At 38.2% G+C, this 24,248-nt stretch overlaps 1 protein-coding gene across 1 annotated transcript in view; it reads left to right on the top strand.

The window, feature by feature from the left end:
- OTOG (otogelin) overlaps positions 1–24,248 on the top strand; it is a 91,956-nt gene that overhangs the window by 65,323 nt on the left and 2,385 nt on the right. Inside the window, exons 36-55 of the mRNA XM_064713871.1 lie at positions 30–1,910; positions 2,151–3,751; positions 4,398–4,566; positions 5,397–5,533; positions 6,733–6,822; positions 7,193–7,376; positions 9,991–10,211; positions 11,075–11,213; positions 12,092–12,286; positions 13,128–13,340; positions 14,083–14,187; positions 14,537–14,647; positions 15,852–15,953; positions 16,403–16,501; positions 16,839–16,879; positions 17,401–17,476; positions 17,959–18,137; positions 18,924–19,028; positions 19,437–19,556; positions 20,385–20,430. Of these exons, the coding sequence (XP_064569941.1) occupies positions 30–1,910; positions 2,151–3,751; positions 4,398–4,566; positions 5,397–5,533; positions 6,733–6,822; positions 7,193–7,376; positions 9,991–10,211; positions 11,075–11,213; positions 12,092–12,286; positions 13,128–13,340; positions 14,083–14,187; positions 14,537–14,647; positions 15,852–15,953; positions 16,403–16,501; positions 16,839–16,879; positions 17,401–17,476; positions 17,959–18,137; positions 18,924–19,028; positions 19,437–19,556; positions 20,385–20,430 (5,814 nt within the window). The remainder of the gene's footprint in view (positions 1–29; positions 1,911–2,150; positions 3,752–4,397; positions 4,567–5,396; positions 5,534–6,732; positions 6,823–7,192; positions 7,377–9,990; positions 10,212–11,074; positions 11,214–12,091; positions 12,287–13,127; positions 13,341–14,082; positions 14,188–14,536; positions 14,648–15,851; positions 15,954–16,402; positions 16,502–16,838; positions 16,880–17,400; positions 17,477–17,958; positions 18,138–18,923; positions 19,029–19,436; positions 19,557–20,384; positions 20,431–24,248) is intronic.

Below are 24,248 nucleotides of genomic sequence, written 5' to 3'. Positions count from 1 at the left end.
TCAGGCTGTTCTCTTGTGTCTGTTTTCAGGCATTGAACCTGCAGACGACAGCCCACCTTTGATTCTCAGCATCCAAACCCCAGCAGTTCCACATTTAACACCAAGTGCAAGTTTAGCAGTGATCAGTGAAGAAGTAACTTCATTTCCTGTGCCTGAAGCAAAGGACAGGGAAACAACACTTGCTACAAAATTGCAACTCACAGCAACCACAGAGAAACTGGAAATTTTGGCTATTACATCCAACAAAACGCTTCCAGCTGTAACTTTATTGCCAACTATTTCTTCACAGTCAACAGAAACGACATCTGGGAGAAGCACTACAGCAACCACAGGGACAACAAAATCTAATGTAAGCTTGTCTGCTTCTGTTGACATTTCTCCTTTGTTTCCCTCTGCTGCCAGTTCAGAAACTTCCACAAGGATACAGCTGATCAGTAGTGGCTCCACTAAAGTGCTCAGGGCTACAGAACCTCAGACAGCAACGGCTACACCTGCAGTCACCACAAGAACAGAAGCAGAGAGCAAACCAGTTGCTACTTCTGTTTTTACTGGGGCATCACTTAGAACAACAGAAATGCCAGTCAAAACTAAAATAATGGAGTTATCAGAAATGGCCACAAGAACACTTCCCACGAAAGGAGCACAAGTAAAACCAGAAGGACTTACAACATCTACACCCAGTTCATTTGAATCAATAACAGAAAAAACTACTGCATATGTGCCACAGCTTCCTACATCACCTGTGGAAGTGCCTTCATATACACCATCAGTAAACTTAACAGGAGCTTCAGAAGGGACAAAAATAAGCGTACAACAGTCTCTTACCACAGCAGCTAATGTTATAGTGACATCATTTTCTCCTACGCTCACTACTTCATCTTTGTTAAAGCCAGTGTCTTCAGCAACAACAGGAGCACCAGCTGTTTTAACCAAACAGAGTGACAAGACTGCATTTTCACCAACATCCACGCCACCCGTTTCAATAGGAAAGACAACGACAGGACCTCCTCTTGGAATGGTTCAACACCTGACTGGTCCTCCAGAGGTTCTTGTCACTACAACTCTAGGTCCAAAGATGACAACTCTACAAACCCGAGAGAGATCATCAGAAACAACTTTGTTATCATTTACAACTCATAAAAAGGAAATCCCAAAAATAACATCTCCTGTGGAGCATACGTCAAGTTCCTATTTCCCTCCATATTCACCACATCCTGGGTCTAGTACTGAGAAATCCTTCATTCTTTCTACAAAGAGACCTGCAGTGTCTGCTCCTATTCCTGCTTCTCCAGCTTCAGGTGAATTAAAAAAAACATTTAAAACTGTTTCAACTACAGGATATCCCTTACACAAGATTCTAAACACAACTGAGTTCCTGACTACATTATACACTAAATATCCTGTCATGGCTGAGACTAGCAGTGTGACTCCTTTGTCTGTTAAGGTAACATCCAAATTAACGTCCCCTCTTGAAATAGCAACAAAGTCAACTTTGTTTTCTGGAAAAATATCTACTGAATACAAATCTGCTCTTGTTTCAAGTACAGTGAAGACAAGTCGTCCAACGTATTCAGATAGTGTTACAACATCAGCAATGAAAACCAAGGAAACCACCACAGCTCCTTTTGTAGCTACAGAAAGTGAATCACCTCAAAGAACATCCATCACTGGATCTCCACTTGCTCTCCTTAGTGGGACTGAAACCACATTGTTGGCAACACTGCCTGGTAAATCACAAGTAGAAAGTATTACTACCATCTCTACTGGAAAGCCATCTGCTTTGTCTTCTCCACCATCAGGTTCTCTAATTTCTTTAAACATTTCTCTTCCTTCACTACCCTCAGATGGAAAAGAAGCATTGCTGACAACTCTGAGTCCCAAGAGTACATCCCATGAAATAACCTCTTTATATCCTAGAACAACTATAGGAAAATCTGTGTTAACAGAAAAGACCTCTCCCGTCCCAACTTTCTCTATTTTATCTTCTTTATTAGAATCAAGTTCAATAACAACAGTACCAGATGAAAAATCACTAGTGAATATCACTGATGCTACATTCTCCACAACCTCTGAATTTAGCAGTCAGGTCATAATAACTAAAAAAATAATGACAGGCAAAGAAAAGTCCTCTCTGTCCCCTTCTGTTGCACTTCCAGTGACAATGTCTTCTCACACTTTCTCCACCTCTCAGTATCTAGGAGATAAATTAGTTTCTTCACCTTTAACACAACTGCTACCAGAAGTAACAACCACGCCTAAATATTCAGTAGAAACTAAAATGGTTTCTACAGCATTAAAACCTGCAGTCCAAAGTGTGACAGAAGCAGTGAAAATTCCAGCAGCTGCAGCTCAGCCATCCCTGCCTCCACCTTCAGCAGGCCCCTTCTCCTTGCAGACATCTTCAGGAGCTAAACCTTTGCTACAGACCACAAGGACCACTGTTATACCACCTTATGCTACTCAGAAGACTGCAGAACTTGGCCATCAGACCTCTGAACTTTCATTGACAAGCCAAGTTCACCAGTATCCTGCAGAATCACTAACAGAATCCCCTGGTCAGCCACAGCCTGTCTTCAGCACAACTGAAGCTACAGTGGAACTGACTTCCTTAAAGACCTCACTGCCTGAGGGCTCTCATTCAAGCGTGTTACCTACCTCAGTAGGTCCTACCAAAGTTATTTTACCAATTGAGAAATATTTGCATTTAACTGATGCGGTTACACAGCCACTTGTATCAAGAACTGTTTTGCACCCTACAGTCCCAGCTAGAGCAACAGCTGACTTGATTTTTGACACCAAATTTCCCCCTTTCTCACCAGAAGTGCTTGCCACTTCCTCTTCTTCAACAACAATTAAAAAAGAACCAATTCCTTCATTTTCCACGCAAAAGACAGCTACAGATCTAAAATTCACACAGGAAACCACATTTACTAAATCCCTTGATTCAAGACAAACACTTGAAGCATCACCTTCATCGGATTCTCAATCAACCTCTTCAATGGTTTTGCCACCAGGAACAAGAGACGTTCCTATCGCTTTGGGCTCCACATCAAGGGAAGGTGGTACAGAGGGAGCTGTGGTGTTGGCTAAGCAGGTCACACCTTCAGCTACCCCCTCCAGCTCCACGACCCTGCCAAGGACAGCCTTGTCCCCTGAGGCCCATTCCTCAGTGGCAGCTTCAGCCTCTCCAGGGATGAGCAGCGCTGGGCAAAGCCTCAGCACTGCGTCGGCAGCCTCAGGCACAGCAGCAGCAGTCACAGAGCCCATCTCCAGCTCTCCTTCTGATACTTCAGAAGCAAAAGGAGCCATGGCCCTTGACACAGTGAAGTCTGAAGAGTCAGAATTAATGACAGGATTCCAGTCTGTCCTTCCTCAGGGTGCTACTGTTACACCTCAGTTTTACCCTCTGTATTTCACAAACACAACTTCAGTTCTGTCCACTGCACGTTCACCTGCTGAATCAAAATCATTTTCTTCTATAGCTCCATCATCAGTCAGTACTACTCAAACTTTAAAATTTGAAGTAACATCTGAGATGCAAACACCATCTGTGAGCTCACTGCTAATGATATCTGATCATCCAAATGACACAGCAGCTCCATCAGTTTCCTCATTTACTTCATCCACCAAAACACTTCATGGCTTGACTACAACATTTTCTGATGGACTGACAACAGCTGGAACCATGGCAGGAGCTGCAGCATCACCTTTTATGTTGCCTCAAGAAACAGCAACTCTTCAAACTTGTACAGTGAGTAGATATAAATAATTCCCTGCCTGCTTTGGAACATGTCTTAGTTACTTCTACACACTGATTAAAATATAAAATAGTGAGCCATGCCTTGATCTTTAGGATTTAAAATATCTGTATCAAACAAGGGACCCTGATTGTTATCCATTATATCTGAAACCTTGGATAACTTAATTATGCAAAATATTTTTTTCTAAATGTTTTACTACACTTCAGGCCTCAGTTTTCTGAGTGCGATTGTTACAAGAATGGGGTTTTTGACAAAAAAGAAGTTTCATAATGTCCAGTGTCTGTGTTTTGTGTCGTTACCCTCTTTAAAGCACATTTTTCCAAACACCCAAACACCCCTATTACCACTCCTGCTTATTTCCTTCCACATTTTAGCTTCTCGACTTTACAATGAAAAAAGTTAAAAATTCAGAAGTGCTGTTCTCATCTTTACTGTAGGTCAGCAATGTTAGTCTATCCTCAGAATGGTCAGGTTTTCAAAGATGCTCTTTGCTTGTAGCTTCATCAGCATCATGGGGATCAGTGAGTGATTCTGTGCCTGAAGAATGTGAATCCCTTTTTCAACAAAAACTATACAATATTGTGATACTAATTTGTTATGAATGGTAACCTCTGTCTTTTATTGAATCTGCCTTAGCCAATCACAGAGAGTGAGTGCATAAAGCGCATTTGTTTGGATGGACAGCTGATCCAGGTTAATAAGTCACAGAACTGCCCATACAATGCTACTCAACCCAGCTGTGGAGTTTTAGGATTTGCTACTCAAACAAATGGTGACAAATGCTGCCCAAAGTGGGAATGTGCATGTAAGTTTTAATTCTGCAGTACTTTTGAAGTGCGTTCAGGTAATAATTCAATGCATGTGTAAGAAGGGTAAGAACTGACACTTATATACCATAGCATAGAAGTAAAAGATGCACATTTTTTGGGTTACTCATTGTTGAAGGAAATTTATAAGTGTAGTTTTATATTTGGGGAAATAAAATAAAAATGCTCTTTTAACATACTCAGCATTATGTATCTGCAGTGGATATGTTCAGGTCTGACTTAGACACATCTTATCATCTCTCTAATCAGGGAATACCTAATCAATACAGGTTTTTTTGGTTCATTTTTTAACTACTTCAGCATTAAAAGATTTCCTAGACTGTTAACTACTCCTGTTAGTAGTCTGGGGACTCTGTTAGCAATTGGAACTTCTGCTTAGGCTTTAGAGTTTGAAATTACTTGGAATAGGACTCCAAGCCCACTGAAACACAAAAGCTTTAGCAATCAGACTCAGGAAAAATGAAACTTAGGAATAAGGCTACAGGGGATCTATGCATCTGGCATGATGTCCTGTCACTCATGATTTTTTTTTTTTAGTTTGGGGGTTCTAAAAATTTCAAACGTTTGTTGGCAAGAACTGTAAGGAAATAGCTGATTGCAGAGGTCTGCTGGTTGCCCCTCTGCAAATATGCAGAATTTGATTCTGCTGTCCATTTACAAAGATGCACCTGTATCAAATATGTGCTGCATGTATGAACATCTTAGTAAGCTAGTTCATCTTATGAAATATGTTTATCTTCATATGTTGTAAGATTTACTGGAATGATAAAGTAAGTTAGAAAATACATTTCCTTTTGTTTTTTCTTAGGTCGTTGCACCATTTTCTCTGATTTGAGCATTGTAACCTATGATGGAAATCATTTGGCTTTATTCAAAGAAGCATCCTACATTGTTAGTCAAACTCCAGATGAAACTATAACCATCCATGTCCTTGACTGTAGAATGGTAACTAACATTTATCAGCTAACAAAAGGTGTTTGGTACTGCTAATAAGATGTATCTGAAAGGCAAGAGCATAATAATACTTTATATTGTGGTTATGTTTCACTTCTGTGCAATATCTATTAATTGTGCTTGCATTTCACAATGCTTATGAATTGTATAACACTCTAACTCCTTGCTGTAAATGCATAGTTCCTGGTGAAAAAGCTGGAAGATGAGAGGTAGGTCCATGTTGTCCTGTGGTATGTGTAATATGGACAAGGTGATGAGAGATCAAGTGGATTTACATCATTAGTCACTTCTGTGAGTGCTGTCTTATTACCAATACCACCACAGTTGAACCAGTGTACCACCAGGCTCTTTCAATGCAGGATTTTTATCTGTGTTCATATGGACAAACGTGGTCTGGAAACACCCATCTTCAGGGCCATAAAAGACTGTAGGAATGCCAGACTGAATAGGACCAGCCTGTGCATTCCAAGTTTCTGACAAAGGAGTGAGAGAAAGCCTAATGGGGAATCCTGTCTGATGGGGTAGTGTGGTTGGCTTTTGTCATGAGAAGTTCATTTCTTGTGAGTCTTTTCAAAACTCCCCTTAACTCCAGTCTCTCCTGTGAAGGCGAGGTCATTGGATGTCTACATAAATGTCTATTGGAAAGTTTGGTTCCAGGTTTCACCTAATGGAAGTTAATTTCAGAAGCTCAATATGAATGATATGAAGACTGTGTTTGTGATGTTCAGATTTGTTTTCCTCTTGTATTCAATACCTTCTGTTTTATTCACCCTTACGTAGCTCAGGAAGTGTGCATTTGTTCCTGATCCATTACTTCTGTGCTGTGCATATCATACAGATTCATCATTCCCAGTCTCATTCTCGCTGACCTTCAGCTATGTAGTTTGTATTTTTTTGTCCAAGCAGCTAGTCCACCATAAGATTTTTTCCCTGAAAACCTGTATTTCAGTTTTAATTTCAAGATTTTATAATATAGCCAGTTGGTGGAAACAATGAGGTCATAGTATTTTGTTTGTTTATCCAGAGAAACTCTGTAGTCATGACTTGAAACTGCAATCACCAGTGGTTTTCCTCTCTTAATAGTATAATCTCCCAAAATCCATAATGTCCTCGTACCTAAAACCAGTAAGCCACCAATTCAGATTTTTCACATCATGGCTGTGGGTGATGTATTTTTCTTTTCTCCACAGAGTAATTCAAATTCAACTTCTTTGTGCCTGGCAATGTTGAACCTAACTTATGTATCAAATCAAATTATTATCAATCGTTTAAGCAGAAAAGTAAGTATTTTGAGGGGTGTTATTTTCCTTTAGGTAACACCTTATTTCTGCAGTCAGCTGCCTCCTCATGTGGATACCAAGGAGTAGAGCAGAACACCATAGGTTTTATGATTAACTGTTCCAATTTTGTAATTAAGTAAATTTCTCCTGGTAAATTCAAAGAGCCAAACTGTGATCCAAGAGTAGTTAATGAGATAAGACTCAGAGTAAGACACATAAATTGTTCATACCTTTTGTACCTGTATTACCTTTATGGAGGAAATCCTGACTGCATTTGAAATTACTTAGGACTTAAATTCCTAAGCTGTCAAAAATATGGCCTTAGTTCTTCTTCCAAACCATTAATCTCTCTTCTGTGTGTGTTGTTTAGATAACAGTAAATTCAAGATCTGCTTGGCCTACTGTTAGAAAATATGGATACAAAGTTGAAGATTCAGGCTTCAAGTATGCAGTTGAGACCCCAACAAAAATCAGAATTCAGTGGTTTCACAACACAGGTGTGATGATTATTGAGTTGAATAATACCAGAGAACCAAGAGCTTTGGGACTATGTGGTAAGTATAGAACAGTGCAAGAAATAAAGAATTACAGGTGCTTTGCTAGGGAGACACATTTTCCTAATTAAATAAATTATTTATTGCGAGGTCTGTCCCAAAAATGTATTGCAGATCACTGCAAATTTTAAGATCTTATTAGAATTAATCTATTGCTAATTTTGTTTATTGCTGAAATTATGTTTGTGTTTATTCCTCTCATCAGTCTTTGCCCACAGGGTTGCTTCTGTTTGAACCATAGGCAGGATTGCAGTAGCCAAACCCAAATAAGCAAGACAGATCAAAGTCCATGATTTCAAATATGGTCATCTACAGATTTAGGGTTTGATAGCCATCTGATAGGAAGTAGTACATGCTATTTTCAGTTTCTAAAGGTCAGAACTCCCGGGGAATGTAAACTTCAGAGAACTAATGTTAGTTTAACTGTTGAAGAAAGTACTTTAGAGGGAATTTTTTAATAATGTTGCATTGTGTTACGTCTGTTATGTGCCCTGCACTGTTAGGTCTGCACTGTTAGGTCTGTGTTCCCTTGCTTTAATTTTTTCTAAAAAGTACAGCCTTGAATAAACTGGTGGTGTTACAGCTTTTGCAAGTTTGTATTTGCTGATATAAGCCCCCACTTTGATAGCTGCATCTGTAAATTTATCTGTAAATTTACACTGTAAATTGAAGCTGGAAATCAGGATTAAGGAGATCATATAATTACAGTGGATATCTTTCCAGTTTCAGAAAGGGCAAATGCCTGTAGCTCAGTATCAAATACCAGGAATAGCTCAGTCCAGTTTCCAGTCCTGCTGACAGAAATGTGCTTCTCACAAAGGGAGTTTGAGTTTACGCCATATTAAAATTTGATTATCTCTTATTTGCCCTAACTTCTGTTTTCGGTATTGTTCTCACTGTGTTTGGCTAATTGGTACTGTAATTAGATAAAACAGAAAAAAGACAAGATAGTAGATCTTTATAATAAGCCTGATTCAAGTTATCCAGAGAATCTCTTTTGCCTTTACCTGTTTGCTTACTGTGGTAGGGAGGATTGGGAACATCATGTTCCTGGTTTACAAGGCATTTTGACTAGATGACAACACATTTCTGTGGATGGTGTTGCAAGTACAACTTCTTCAGGGAATGTGCTGTGTATTTCTGGTGTTCGCATCTGACCGGAATGTTCTCTGCCTGTCTGCCTGCACAGTGCTGCCTGGTGCCACTTGCACAGCCTGCCTCAAATGAGCTCGTTGTACTGCATCTTTTCAGGGTGAATTAGTCCAGCCTAAACTCCTTTTTGTGCTTTCTGCATTGGTGCAAATACTAGCAGCATGCTTTCTCAGCAGCATTCTTTCATCTTTTAGCTGAACTGCTGTATTGGTAGGTCTTGATGTCTCAGTTTCATGGAAATGCTAAAAACTGAGAAGACCATTACAGGTTTGTAGCATAAGCATCCTATGGAAGGATCCAGAAACAACAGTGTCTTTGACAGTGCAAGGATTGGGCAAATGTGGCAGCTGTTGAAGAGCTGGGGTGGGAGATGGGTGATGTGGGAGGGGAACATGGACATTTCTATAGCAAAACTTGTGATAAAGCTTTAAAGCGTGTCAGTTCTAGTTGCAACCAGATCCTGCCAAGAAAAATGTGGAGTTTTAGCTTTGCTGTTTTAAACCTCGTCAATGGGTAACAGAAGTGAGAAAAGATGTCCCTGACTTGACAGCAATCCTTTGAAGTCTTTCAGAACCATCATGTACTTCCTGTCTGTGTTGCAAATACAGACTCAAAAGGTTCAATCAGACACAGTTTGGAAAGCTGTTTTACTCCCTGAAAGCCTGTTGCTGTATCACTGATTGTCATCAAGAATTGCTAAAAATGGTAAAACAGACCAGTTCTTTAGAAAGGAGTGGAATCCACAAAAACTGTTTTGAACGTATAAAGAATTAGGATCATTCTTGTGGAGCCAACAGAAGAAAACGCTCTAGAAGCCTGATACAAAAGTCTCAGAAACTGATTAAGATGGAATGGGGTCTGATCCATCATTCTGCTTTTCTCTATCTACTGGTTTTTAAAGGATATTCTGAGGAGACTACTGCAATACTTGAATCTTCTTTGCTGACCACAGTCACCGTCCATGTTAAGTTGCTCCTTTTGCTCCAAAGTGTTTCAAAATTTCTTACTATTTTAGTTAAAACAGAAAGAAAAATATGATGCTGCCTTCTGGTATCACATAAGTATCTTGATATTTTATGGTTGTTCCCTTTTCTGAAAACATTTACAGTTTTAACTTGTTGCTATACATGGAGGTGCTTTGCAACCTTTTTTAAAATGCATTTTTGTTTAGTGTTTGTGCAGCTTAGGAGCAAAGTTCCAGTTTCTTTGCTGGGCTCTCTGAGCAGCTCTTTGACATGCAGTAGATTTCCATTCAGAGATGCATCTTTACTTTTGCATTTTTGTGAGTTTTGTGTATTTTGATCCTAATGAAGACTTTTTAAATCTGCTGTAGGTTGTGATACTGTCATGTAGTATAATATTTTGAAAAGATGTTTACTTTCTTGAATATACCACTTCAAACATATTTCACACATGTTAACCTGCTTTTTTTTTTTTTTTTTTCTCTTCTGGTAATTCATAGGGTTTTGTGATAGAAGCTTGGAAAATGACTTGATGCTTCCCAACAGGACAGTTTTAAGCCAAAGCAGTTCACCCTCGACTTTTATAGACAGCTGGCAAGTGCCAGACACGTTAAAGTATGTTGGAGAAGACAGGCATCAGGAAACTAATTGCTCAGTCATGGACTGCTCAGAGTGCTTAAGAATGGTGTTGAACCAGACCTTCAGCAGCTGTCACCCTTATGTATGTTAACTATTTCAAAGCTTACGTTTTGAGAGAGCTGCAGTTCGGATTTAATTTTTGTATACTCGGTAATTTCACCAATGTGAAGCTACATGTAACCGTATCTGTTGAATGAGATGTATATTTTAGTGTGTGCTTACAGTTGCAAGGTAAAAGTAATTGAAGAGAATGGCAGCTTGATAGGAGAGTTGCAATAAACAATTTTCAGTATTTCACCTCTGTTAGTTTTGACATACCACATAATTCATAAATCAGTCACAGGTAATTCAACTGTATCAGAGGGATGTAGAAAAACATGAAATAGTTTTAGGATTTAATTGATCCTTAAGTCTTCAGTAATTTAACAAGTCCAGAATTGCAATAGGTAATCTGAGAACCTGCATTCTCAAAGGCTCTAGAGACAGAGTTCCAGCTTGGAGATGTGAGAGGGCAGAACAGACCCTTGAAATCAAGCCTACAGCAAATAACAAACTCCTGGTGTGCAAATAAATTATTTGTGTGGACATATGAGTACGTTTGCCATTTGACCTTTTATATACAGCTAATTTTGATGAAGAGGAGACCAAAAATAGGTAAATATGTAAACGTAAGAAGGAACCAAGTAATAGTGCCTTGTACTAGAAGAACTGTATTACTTCTTCTTAACTTGGCACTTATAAGAGATGAAACTAAGGTGTATAATCATGTCAGTGTTCAGGAAGTTTTACTTTTAAATACTCGTGGATTATCTTTGTACACTAATGAAGGCTTACCATGAGCCAGGAACTCTTGCCTTCTTTGTAGTGGATATTTTTAAAGGTTAGGCTTTCCTACCTAGCATAGCCTCTATGAAGGTGCCATCTCTGTTTTTTTCCTTTTGTTAGATTCCACCTGAGCAATTCTGTGATATATGGGCTCGAGACACTGAGTACATTCAAAATCCATGTGTTTCACTAGCTGCCTATGTGGCAATGTGCAACAAATTCAATATTTGCATAGATTGGAGGAGCTCTGATTACTGCCGTGAGTATTCTGCATGTGTGCCCACCTTTGGTTTTAGATAAAATTTGCCTAATTTAAGAGTTGTTATAAGTTGAAGATACCAATACTTCTTGAAGCTTCAAGTACTTTGATGCTGCTGTAGAAAGCTGTGCCTTTGGAGATGGGATTAGGGAAATGAAACACCTTTGAGATTAGATGGAGTGTAAGGGGTAAAACCTGAGATCTTAGTGCATCCTGGCAGCAGAATTCTCCCACAGCAACACTAAAATGTAAGGCCAGATGGGATCTGTAGCTGGATCACAGCATCTCCTTATGCTGTCCATGATCACCTAGGAAAAGCCCCCTTCAGTGATAACATAAGGAGGTCTGTGGTTTTGAGCCAATTGTTTTAAAATTTCTTGAGTTTGTATGGATTTTATTAGCAATAACTATTAAAAGGAGCTATTACAAAATATAGCTGTAAATTTATATTCTATCCATCCTGAAGGGACCCATCACACTTATTTTTATACCAGAGTGATGCCTTTTCTTTGGCAAATCATTTAGATTACTCCTTCAGCGCACTCTATGATTGATCTGTGTGGTATTTGAAAATGTTTTTGAAGTTTGAATTATTTTGTGTCAACACTGTTGCATGGTTTGTAAATCTGCTGCCAAAATACAAACTGAAGCTTGATGAAAATGTTGTTACAAGAAGAGAAGTAGAAGTGCTTGCAGATTCCTTATGTTTTAATTTGTTATGTAGGTAAGTGGTCTGTGTTGGTGCTTCAGGCTGGTAGATCCAACTCAGTTGGCAAACACAGGAAGTTGACAGGAGGACAATTATGTGTTTTCTTAGTGTTGCCTCGTGGGATTACAACTTGAACAATGTCTGATTTATTTATTTATTTCCTTCCCAGCCTTCCCCTGCTCTGAAAACTTCTCCTACCAGCCTTGCATAGCTGCCTGTGAGGTTCCAGAGAGCTGTGAGAATAAGGATGTGGCTCCTCTGGGCTCAGACTCCTGCTCAGTGCTGACAGAAGGCTGTGTCTGTGCTGCAGGGACCCTCCTTCACAGGACTCATACTGCTGTCTGTATTCCTGAAGAAAAATGTGGTATATTTGGATGTGATTTTCTTCTTTATTATCTCTGCAAGTTGGTGGTCAGACACTTCATTATTCACAAGTTGAGTTCTGGTGGTTTGGTGTTGTGTGAGTTCTGAATATGTCATTCACTTGAGGATTCTAGATACCCAGTAAACATTAACTGTGAGGAAGCAGGGGTTGTCCTTGTGATGCACAATTTTCCTCACTTTCTCTCTGGAGGATGCTCTTTAAAATCTTTTCTTGAGTTTATGTATTCAATCATTGTAAGCATGTTAGTCTTGGCCTCCTTTTCAGCCAAGCCCTTTGCCAGGAGTCCAACCTTTTAATATCCATTCAAATGACATGCAGCAGTTAATTACACATTTTCAATAATAACTTGTGTATCCTGCCAGCATTTATGTTTATTTTCACTGCAATTCTGCCTCACCACACCAAATAATAGACCAATTCTTCTCCCTAACAACATGAACCGTAAAGAATCAGTTTATGATAAATCAGACTGTAAATTAATAATAGTTTTGACATTTGTGAAATACTAAAGTAACTTCTTTTCAGATCATTACTTTAAAAATGAAGGATTGGATTGGGATTTTAAGTGACTGGCCTTGCAGTGGAGGCATGAAGCAAATTGAGGTCTGGATCTTCTGGAAGGTGTTCAGTGTCTTGCTTTCCTGTATAAACTCAGTCACAGACTGTCTCCTCATTCAGTTTTTTGTGGGGTGATGGACATAATCAAGCCTTTAAAACTCTGGAATCTTTATGCTTCATAGATCCAATCCACAATGATGGTGCTCAAAATTGGAATTTAAGAGGAATTTTAAAAACTCTGTTTTCTGTTGTCCTGGTCTAGCTTGTACAGACAGCTCAGGAGCCCCTCATGCTGTGGGTGAGATCTGGAGAACTTCTTTGAGCGGATGCTGTATGCAAAAATGTGTTGACAGTGAGACCATAATCCCAGTGGAGCACAACTGCTCAGAGACCCACAGTTCAGAGTGTCAACGATTTGCAGAGGTGGCCTTGCTTGTTCCTGATGATCAGACATGCTGTCCTCAGAAGATCTGTAGTGAGTGTTCCTTCACGGTTGTGAATACTGCCCACTGGAATAGGCAGATGTCCTTTCTCTGAGGTTTGCTCTCCTGTTACACATGCTACTTTCAAAGAAAATGGAAATTGCTTTGGTTTGAATTTACAGATTATGTAGAAAACTGTAGAAGCTGTTTGGCTCAATATCCAGTAGGTTTTGAGGTAGAGCAAGAGGATAGGAGGACGGAAATAGCACTGTGTTTATTTGAATATGAATTGTGTTTCCATCAAATTTAGAGATTACTGTTTTATTTTTAATATCCAAATACAAACAAATGATCTGGATAATTCTGAGGAAAAACAAATCAGTGATTGTTTATCTGATTTATAAAGTGAGCAGTAAAAATTTATAAAAAATCTTTTTTATTTTCCACTTAATTCTTGCTTAGCTTAGAAAGTTTCAAAAAGAAACTGAAAGCAATTTTCATGTTTTGACCACCTGGTATGGTGTTGCCGTGAGTTTTCCCGAGGAGGTTTGGATTTTTAATTCTCACAAGGACTTCGCTCTAGTTTGAAGTTGCCTCCATGGAGAGTGCTCAAATGTTGAACACTTCTGAATCCTGTCTCATGGGAGTTTTTTCTTGCTTCACTATGTTTTTGATATGCCTATCATTTGGAATTTTGGGGTTCTAACTGCAAATACTGCTTGCCACTGCTCCACCCAACCTCTAAATGCATAGTTTAGAAGGTGCTTGTTCTCTTTTTTTCCTTTTATGTGACAGTTTGTAATCAGAGTCTCTGTGAACTCCTAATCCCTGAGTGCAGCAGCTTGGAGAAGTTGGTCGCCTACTACAGTGAAGAATCCTGTTGTCCCAGCTACGTTTGTGGTAGGTTTCTTTTGAAAGGTAAAGAAGGGTGCTCTGTAAAAGACATTCAGTAAACTATATAGATGGACTCAGAAGGATAAGGGTAGTGTAGGTACCATTATTAGAATGGCCATTTACAGAATTCACTTTTGTCAGTTTCGTGCTCAGGGTTGGTCTGTGCCTCAGTTTGAGCAGATGTGATGCAATCTTGTGCTAAATGATCAGGCAAGATCTTGGGATACCAGGTGAAAGCTTCTAAAGCAGCTTGTAGCACCTCTGTACTCCACACTGCCTTTCCTTGGGATATAGCATAACACAGGAGGAATGCTGAGCTTCATCTGAGGGAATATATCCTTTGCCCTTTTTTCAGAATGTGATCCAGAAAAATGTGAGCCATTGGAGCAGATGCCAAGCTGTCAGCATGATCAAACACTAATTGCTGCTCGGGTGGAGAATACCTGCTGCATTTCCTATATATGTGGTACGGTAGCCTGACTGGTTGAGATTATGAGTGTGGTTTTGCATATGCAATTATGTCTATTATTATCTTGCCAATTAAGACTCCTTGTATTTTAGGTGTCCCAACATAGTAAGGCTTGAAAGTGATTAAAAAATTGACATTAATGTTCTAAAATATGCCAACAACCTAAAATTAATTAAATTAATTTTCTAAAAGTGCTAACAACCATTAAGAGTCACAGAATGGCTTTGTGCAACTGGATAGTATTCCTTGATCAAGTAAAGGACTTGTGGTGGATGAAAGAATTCAGGGCTTTTGAGATTGTCCATATGCAGTGTGAACGAGATACACAAATATTTTATCTGAAAGAAAACTGAAGTTAAATAGGCTTTTATTCCCTGTATCCTGCTGTCTCAGCTATGGCCCATCTTAATTGATGACAAATATCCCATATTAGAGTATTATGCATATTTATTATTATTTATTTATTATTATTTATTCTTTTGGGGTTTAGCCTTTCATGACTTAATTCAAAATTGCACTTTTGCCATTACTATATGAGCTCCAATCTCACCATGCGGTTGCTTTCTTTTTGATAATAATCTGTTAATGAGGTGCTGTTGAGTTAATTTTATTTTCAAATGGATATCTGGGAAGGGAAGCACCTTCCACATGCAAAAATTAGAGTGTTAATAGGAAATGTGAATTACAATTCTGTTATTTATAGTAATCAGATTGTATTTTAACAATGGCCAGCATTTGGTTCCTCTCACTGTCTGCAGAGTCCCTTTTTGAGTCCTTTTTTATAAAATGAGTCTTTGCAGTGGACATATTGAAAAGTTCCTGTTGTGGTTGTTGTGTGTTCAAGTGGGAGGATAACACTGGGATCATGGGGGATGGATTTTATTGAGGATTGAAGATTCCTGGAAAAAACAACAGCAGGAGAGAAGACCTAGGAAAATTTTCCATAACAGGGGAAGGAGGGAAAATCATGTTTGCTCACAAAAAAATATAGTAATTCTTTATAGCAGGAAACAAAGGAAAGAGGGGCAAGCTGCTCTGAAAATTAGCCTTTTGGATAGGGTCTATAAGCAGTGAATGCAGAGCACCTCTGCTCTTTTTTATATGAGTCTGGGACAAGCTTATAGCAAATCTTCTAGGCAGTAGTAAAATTTCTTCCAATGTTTTAGATTTAAATAATTGTTTAAATACTTGTTTTCTCCAGCATGCGGGGCTTGCTCGGATCAAATTCCCAAATGTCAGGAAGGAGAAGTTCTCATTGTGGATGGCAACACTACTGGCAGGTGTTGCCCTACATACCAATGCAGTAAGTTTGACCTGATTTTAGTATTTTAAATAACAGAGAACATGGGAAATTTTGTGGTGTGGATGTTCACTGTCAAAGTGGTGGATTAGAGATACAAGCATAAGCAAGCTATCATCTGTAGTCCTGAACTAATAATCTTTATTTTTAAAACTTCATGTGTGTAAAGCATTTTCTGATATCTGTATCATAAAATATCCAGATTTTAATAATTTTAAGATTCTAGAATTTGAGGCCTGAAGCTACATGTGAGTAGTTTCAAACTTCAAATTCTGGATGTTTAAAATTATTTAAATGCTTGTCTAGAGTATTTTGTACTCCATACTGTTATCAGTGAAAGATGTTATCCAAATGTATTTATTGTAAGTAATTTACTATATCTTGATTAGTATTTCCACTCATCTGCAAGTGACGACATTGTGTTTATTGTTCTTGCTTTCCTTTGATTTCAGTCTGTGAAATCCATCGTTGTCCTGAGTTCAGGTGCATGCTGGGCATGTCCCTGGTGGAGGTGTGGAGCCCGGAGAAGTGCTGCCCCTTCCGGACATGTGGTAAAATCACTGATTTTCACCAAAGCTGCCTTACACAATGAGAGGTGGCAGCAGCTCTGGCCCCTTGGTTTCAGCCAGCTACACCATTGTGAGCTGCTCACAAACAAATGATGCAGAAAAGTGACTTCATGCTGCAGAACTTCCTAATCTGCCTGTTTTGCTTTTCTTGCATCCTGTAGAATTTGTCTGTCCAAAGTGGGTTATTTATCACCTTGAAAGTGTTGTAAGAGTTACTGTATTGGATTTGCTGACTTTTATATCTGGAATTTCTAGTCTCTGTTGTAAGCAAATGGCATATAAATTGCTTACCTACTGTTTCTGATGCATTTTGTTTCAGAATGTGCGTGTGAAACAATCCCCAAACCACAGTGCAAACTGGTATGGAATTTATCTTGTCACTATTCTTTTAATAATTTCTTAATAAATCTCTTTATCAGTGTCTGAATAATAGTTTTATCCATGAAATATGAAATGGCACAGCATCACCTCTTTTTAAAAAAAATCTTTAGAGCAAGATATATACAGTTTTAAGAAGCCACCTAAGTCTAAACACTTTGCAGTACTCTACAGCCTTGATATTTCCAGAGCTTTTTATTATCATATTCTGCCCCAGTATATTAGTAGAGTAGGACTGTTTTCATGCACACAGAATAGATAAGTCAGGATAAAATTTTTGGTTTAAAGGGTTGAACTGAATCCTTTCAAGCATCACAGTTAATATTATTTGTTATGGTGAATACGTTAACATACACCATGCACTCAGGCTGCTGACTAAGCAGAACCTTCAAGAGATACTACTACCCAAATTCTGCATGAAAGTTGTTTAAAAGAAGATCATACAAATAAGAACACCTACTGTTGCTTCATGTAATTTTTTTTGTTTGTTTTTATACCCGTAGGGGCAGAAACTTCAGATAGACGAACTGTTTCAGAACAGTACAGAAAATGTCTGTAACTGTGTGAAGTACAAATGTGGTAAGTCAGAAAATTATTTAATTCAAAGAAATAGCTTTTCAAGTGCTAAGGGAAATTAGTAATTAAAAAACAGGCATTCACTTTGAATGTGGCACTGAAGAGGACAGGATTAATTTACTTAATTCACAAATAGTGTTAATTTTCCTCTGTGTCCTCTGTAATTAGTGGGGATAAATAGACATTTGTCAGGTACATTTCTTATCATGAAGTAGTCTTGCAAAATAAAACAGTTGAAGAAGCTGGCACTGTCACTTGGATGCAGCAAATAAAATATTATATATTTAGTTTTCATGCATGGCTATATTTGAAAAGATTTGGTGAAACTGCAGTGAAACATTAGTTTACTATTAATGATTTGTTTGAAAATGTCTAAAAAAGGTAGGGTAGCTTTTTCCATTCCTGTTTCACCATTTGGAATGTTTTCAGTGGAGTTTTGATGCCCAGCTGAATGTCCTGAGAATGCTGTTTGTGTTTTCTTGCAGTGAGAGACAAAGTTTGCCTGAGTAGTGAGAGAGGAGTGCTGCTTCCTGGGCAGAGGATCGTGGAGCACAGTGCAGATGGCATTTGCCATATTTCCTATTGTACAAATGTGGTTGATCCCTCCACTAAATACTACAAAATAAACACATCTTCCATAGACTGTGCTGTCAAGTGCAAAGCTGTAAGGAATTCAAAAATTTAAATCTGTGTATTGTGTCCATTGGCCTGGATTACTTTGTGATGGGTTTTGTTGAGCAGATGAGAGCAAGTTGGAAAGAGTAATTAGGATATCTCCCTCTAATGATGTGCTACAACAATTCTGATGGAAGTTTGAAGAGTCTCCGTCCCTCCAGTGTTTTCTCTGCTGCATAAATCTTACACAAATTAAAGTAGATAGTGAATGCATCCTTGGATTAATGGCATGCTGCCTCCTTGCATCCCTGCAGAGCTTCAGCTGCATTTTGTGCAAACTGGTACAAGTTCCTGGCAGACATTAGCTGAATAAGAATCAGAAAGAGAATAATTGTGAATAGAGGAAGAATTCTAAATGCAGTGAAAACAGCTTTATAAAATAAGCAAATGTTACATTGTCTTTTTACAAGATATAATACTTTACCATGGGAATACTATACTGATTTTTTTCTGATTTTATAACTACTTAATGGCTAATGTGTAGAAAGTTAAGATTTCAGTGGTTCTTGAAGTAAGCTGTCATATTTGAAAATGGTAGAAAGACCAGTTAATTCTCTCAGATTTTGAACTCCACCCCTTTTACTTCAATTAAGATTAAATGTGTTTTATAAAAGCCTCATGGGTGTGCAGTGCCAATGTAAGCCATGTGGTTTTGAAAGTTATTTTGAAAATATCCCTAGAATCAGATACCTGAAACAAATCTGTCTGTTACAGTCATAAAACATTTAGCTGCAAGATGATTTTATACAAGGAGTAATCCATTTGATTTTGGCAGAACCAAGTCTATCAGCCTCCAAAAGATTTGACAACTTGCTGTGGTAGCTGCAAGAACTTGTCTTGTCTCCACACTTTCAGCAATGGCACAGTTACCAGTTTTAAGGTGAGTTTGCATATTTTATTCCTTCAAAATATTTAGAAGTAAGCAAAAATCACAAAATATTGTACAAAAAAAATGTGCAGAAAAGAGCTTTATTTGACCAGATACTAGGGATAGTTTTGCATGTAAGCAATATTAATTTCTTGATAAGTCAACCATATAAGTGTCATAAAAAATTAAAGGATTCTGATGTAAATGAGAGAATTACCATCAACTTGACTATTTTAGAACCAAAACATTATGTATTTTTAATTGGACTTTCAAATGCAGTACTTAAACAGAATATATATCTAAATTATATTTTACTGTATTCTGTTGATTCAAGCAAGATCTCGTTCAATGAAATTTTTAAATTAATACTTAAAATACTGTTTTTGCTGAGTAAATTTTCTGTTTTAAAATGTTTGACAGCCCGGCGCTGTTTGGATTTCAAGCTGCATCAGATATGAATGCACCAACACAGCAGTAGGACCAGTTCTGGTGTCCTCTCCAGTTGGGTGCCCACCCTTTAATGAAACTGAATGTGTCAAGGTCAGTGTCCAAATCACTGTTTGCATTCTAGCTGTGATTTATGTTTGCATGAAAAGATTTTGCTCTGACAAAAGATGCTTTTTTCCTCAAGAAGGGAGAAATTATTAATTTTTGTAGTGCCTGTATATTTTGCTAGACGTTTAAAGGTGAAAGGGATAACCACACACCTTTCTACTGTGCCACCAGGCTGCTGAGTTACAGAGCTGGACACAGCTCTTCTGATTCTTAGAATATTTTTTTTTTAATTGGGGTTTGTAATATCAAACTAGTCTTCATACAACTGTCTGAACTTGGATGTTTTTGTGGGCTGAACCTCCTCTTTCTAACATTTTCAATGTATAGCAATGTGACTCAGCATAACGATCAAAAACATTGAAAAAAGGCAAGATTGTCTGAAAATCAGGAGCATCTACAGTGGCACATAAAGTTTTATGAACTAGTTTTAGAGCAAAAATTTTATTTGAATATGCAAACAAGATTATTCTAAGTGCCAGGGAATGGAGGCAAGGAGAATTCTCTTACTGCTCTCTGTAGTTTTACATTTACATGTGGATAGAAAGATATTCTGCTTGGTGGATGACGTTACACAAGCAGGGAGAAGTCCTGCAGGAACTGAGTGCCTGCAGTTCTTCCTCACAAATAGCAGTGGGTTGGCTCCTCAGAGATCTCAGCTGTGTAGCCAAACCTTCATCCATTCACCCGAGTCTTGCATTTGCCTGCACCATGATGCAGACCTTTATCTGAGAGATATTTCTTATAGTGCAGATACATGGGAATGAATGCTTGAAAAAAATAAAGTTTTTCCTCTTTATTTTCTCTCTTGGCCAGGTTGGAGGCTATGTTGTGCCATTCTTAGAAGGATGCTGCAAAACATGTAAGTGATTATTGACAACTGCTGCCTCACAAGTCTCTGATCTCTTACCTTATAAATAAAGTGAATAATTTCCCGTATAAAAGCTTGATTCACATCTCAAAGCCTGTGCTTTTCCCAGGTTTACTCATGTAACTAACACATGTGGAGTGGAGTTAAATCAAAAGGAAACACTTTAATATGGAAACCTTTACTCCACTGATAGTGATTGTAGCCGGTCAGGTCACTGAAATTGCTACCTCAACAATTTTGTAGCTCTTGTGTAAAACTCAAAATTTTAGGTACTGCATTAGGTAAAACAAAAAGTACTGTATTTTAAAAGGCACCTTAAAACAGTGCTTAATCTACATTAATATCTTCATATTTTGTGAAAATGGAGATTGATCTATGTGGTTTGTAAGTTAATTTTGCAACTAATGAATATAGTAATTAATAGACAGTTTAAAAAACCTTCAGGCAGTATCTTTTATAATATTCTACAATTTAAAAATTCTCCCCTTCTTGATTATTTGTGAGAACTAATAAAGATTGTCTGAGGGGAAAAAAAACAGAATGGAAATTTAAGTTTGAAAGATATTATGTCTTAATAGAAATCAAGAAAATAGAAACAATTTTCTTTCTTAACACATTGTTACATAGCTGAAACATTTTGGTTGATCTCATGAAGGCCTTAGGCTGAAGTTTGATACTATTGACTTCTTTAATACTGGGCAGTTGAATAATATTTAAAAATGCGAAAACACTGAGTTAATTTTCATAAATGGCTGGAATAGTGACCTATTCCAGACAGGGAAGAGAACTGGAGAAAGTGCAGTATTTCCTGCTGGGTGGGATGGAGGTTGCACAGCTGTGACTACCTGACATGGTACCGTGTGCACGGTTCCTGCAGTGGGTTATGTGCTGCCAGCTGGGAGGTACCTTTTGGTGCTACTGCCTTGCATTACATTTTGTGGGAAAAAATTTATGGAAACTGTACAAGATTAATCTAGGATTTTTTTCTCTGCTCCTGCCATAGAGGCATGATAATATCCAAGTTTTCCCCTGTGGTGGCCCTATGTTTCAAGCACTTGTCCTGCCTGGTTCTTTGGCAAATTCTCCATAGGCACTCTGAGATCAGGTTTTGATTATCGTAAATTGCCTTTCAATGCCCTAGCAGCCAAATAAACCAGCTTCTCAACAAATTAGTATGACAGTTAAACATGCATTAAGCTGCTTTTCAACAGGGCAGAAGATCTTGCTGCTATGCTTAGAGTAATATTATAACCATGCTCCTTAATTGTTAAAGACAAAAGTAAATTAGCCTGGGACATGCCTCACAAGGTTAAATTAAACCCTTGAAGAACACAGTGACTTCTGAGATGCATTTACAAGTATATTCCTAGAGTTTTGATTTCACACCTGTTTGTGCACAGCACAGAACCTCTGTGAATCATGTAGCTCATTCTGAGTCCAAGCAAACTGACATGAGAGCTGTCAGCCAGTTGTAATTGTAGGAGGTGTTTTTTGAGAAGGATTATCAATGTTTTGTTTTCTTTTGAGGTACTTTGCCATCAGAAACAATTGTGATTTTCAATTTCAGTTTTAATTAATCTTGAAAATGAAGAGCCAGGAGCTCCATCAAAAACTAGAGAGGAAATTACTCTATTTCTGTTGTAGCCCCAAAGGACATACAGGACTCAGGATACCAGATTGGCTTGGTTTTACCAAGGTAGACCAGATCCTTCCTGGTTTGCACATGAGGTTAACAAAGAAGCAATGCCTGGATGTGGTACTTAGCTGCTGGTACATCCCTGCCTGAGCAGGGAAGCAGGGCCAGGTGACCTCCAGAGGTCTCTTCCAGCCTCAGCCATTCTGTGATCCTGAAATATACAAACATCTTAAAATTGAATTCTGTTTTCCAAAATCTAGTAACTCCCAAATGTTTTCATACTACCAGAAACCCTGTGTAACACGTGCTTTGTTCAATGTGTAATATTCTCACCAGGTTCTTCAGTGTCAGTGCTCCTCCCATTCCCTGTTAGCCCAGTCACTCCCACAGCCTATGCTGGCTGTCACACAGGTACCTTTTCCTGAAATAAGTAGGACCAACCCAAACAGCATCATTGTTGATTTCCAACAATGTACTCCCTGATAGGAGCGCCAGACCTCTCGTCACCCAATTATTGCCAAAGCTGCAGTGTAGCACAGCTGCTCATGGTTGCTCAGAGTGGCTCCATTTTGGTTTTTTTGGTTGTTTCTCACTTTGCACTGTGTGGGCGGTGCATTGTTGTCAGCCAACAATGTACTGTTGGTAGTGAGCACTTGCATAGTCTTTAGCTTGCTGCATGTGTAAAATTGCTGTGTTTAAAAGGGTAAACTAATTCCATCATGTTTACAGTGCACTAGAACATAGAGACTAATTGCTTTGCTTGTTAAAGCTTCTGATGTCAGCCACATTTTTGCAGATGATGTGTCATATGATTTTGCTTCCAGTGCCGTGTACAGTAGAAGCAAGTAATTGTTTTCCCATCCATAGTTGGGACAATGTAGTGAAAACAGCAAGCCTGTGCTTAGTCCATGAAAATTGGAGATTATCTTTGTTCTTTTTCATAAAGCATGTTAATTCTTTGAATTGTAACATGCTTGTTTTGGCATTTATTTTGTGAAAACAACCCTTTAAATTTCTGGAAGAGAGATTATGTTGACTGTAATTTTGTACACCACTGAGGGATATATCCTACATCTAACTACACTTCTGACTCCAGGACTACTGAATCAAAATCTGTATTTCTCTTTCATATTGCTGTCACAATAAATGACCACAGTGTTATGAGTCAACACAAAAACCAAGCAAGGATTTTCAACCATACAGATGGTGCAAAAGAATCTCATTCTATTATGACACATTTAAAATGCTCCCGTGTTTTGTAAGGTTCTTCATGTAAATGTATATTTGTTGTAAAGCCCATTAAAAAGGCAATGGATATTAGAATGCATGCATGGAAATACATTATATATTTATTTTGTATGAGATACAATGTAATTTCACCATAGCCTGGATGAAGTCATAGTCACAGCTGCACTGAATTCTCCACCCTACACACCATGTATAATGTAAAAGAAGAAAGAACCATGAAAAGAACTGTGAAAAACATGAAATAACGGTGAGTTGTGGTTTTTTTAAAAACAATTTATTTTTTCCTTCATTTCTCAATTTACTTTTCCCCCAAGCAAACATAATTCAGTGACAGTCAAGCAGTAGCCAGATATTTGTCTGTAGGTTTTTATTTGTTTCCAAGAAGATTTATTGTTCTCCTTTCTGTCGTGTTGTAGAAAACTCTTCTATGTCTAGAAAGAATATCAGGCTTATATAATTTTGAAAAAAGGCAAGAAAACCCCCAAACAACAAAAAAAATCTCAATAAAAACCCCCAAATAGACAACATTTAAAATCTGTTTATCTAAGAAGCAGTATTACTCATTTGGCAGGGATTAGAGCATGGAACTGGACATTGTGCATGAAGATGTAAATAAATTGTGTCACAGTTCAAGACTGGGTACTGTTCAAAGCAGTGAATCCTTTATTGCCCTTGCTTTTCTGGAGCTAGCAGTATTTCCCTTTTGTCAACATCTTTGGATTTCTTGGCTCAAAGAAAATGCAGTTCTGTAAGGGGGAAGTCATTGGGGGCTGCATCATGGTGTGTAAAACCTGGTGTGAAGCAGAGGAAACTCTTCTAAAGGAATGGGCTGTTGGTTCTCTTACAGATCTGCAGCCTGATGGGGTTTATCAGCACAGAGAGGATCATCCTCAGAAGATACTGCTCTTCTTGTTCTCTTGCAACT

The sequence above is a fragment of the Zonotrichia leucophrys genome, chromosome 5 (genome assembly GCF_028769735.1).
Source record: "Zonotrichia leucophrys gambelii isolate GWCS_2022_RI chromosome 5, RI_Zleu_2.0, whole genome shotgun sequence".
NCBI lineage: Eukaryota > Metazoa > Chordata > Aves > Passeriformes > Passerellidae > Zonotrichia > Zonotrichia leucophrys.
The sequence above is the reverse complement of the archived record's forward strand: the minus strand, read 5'-3'. Positions and strand labels throughout refer to the sequence as shown.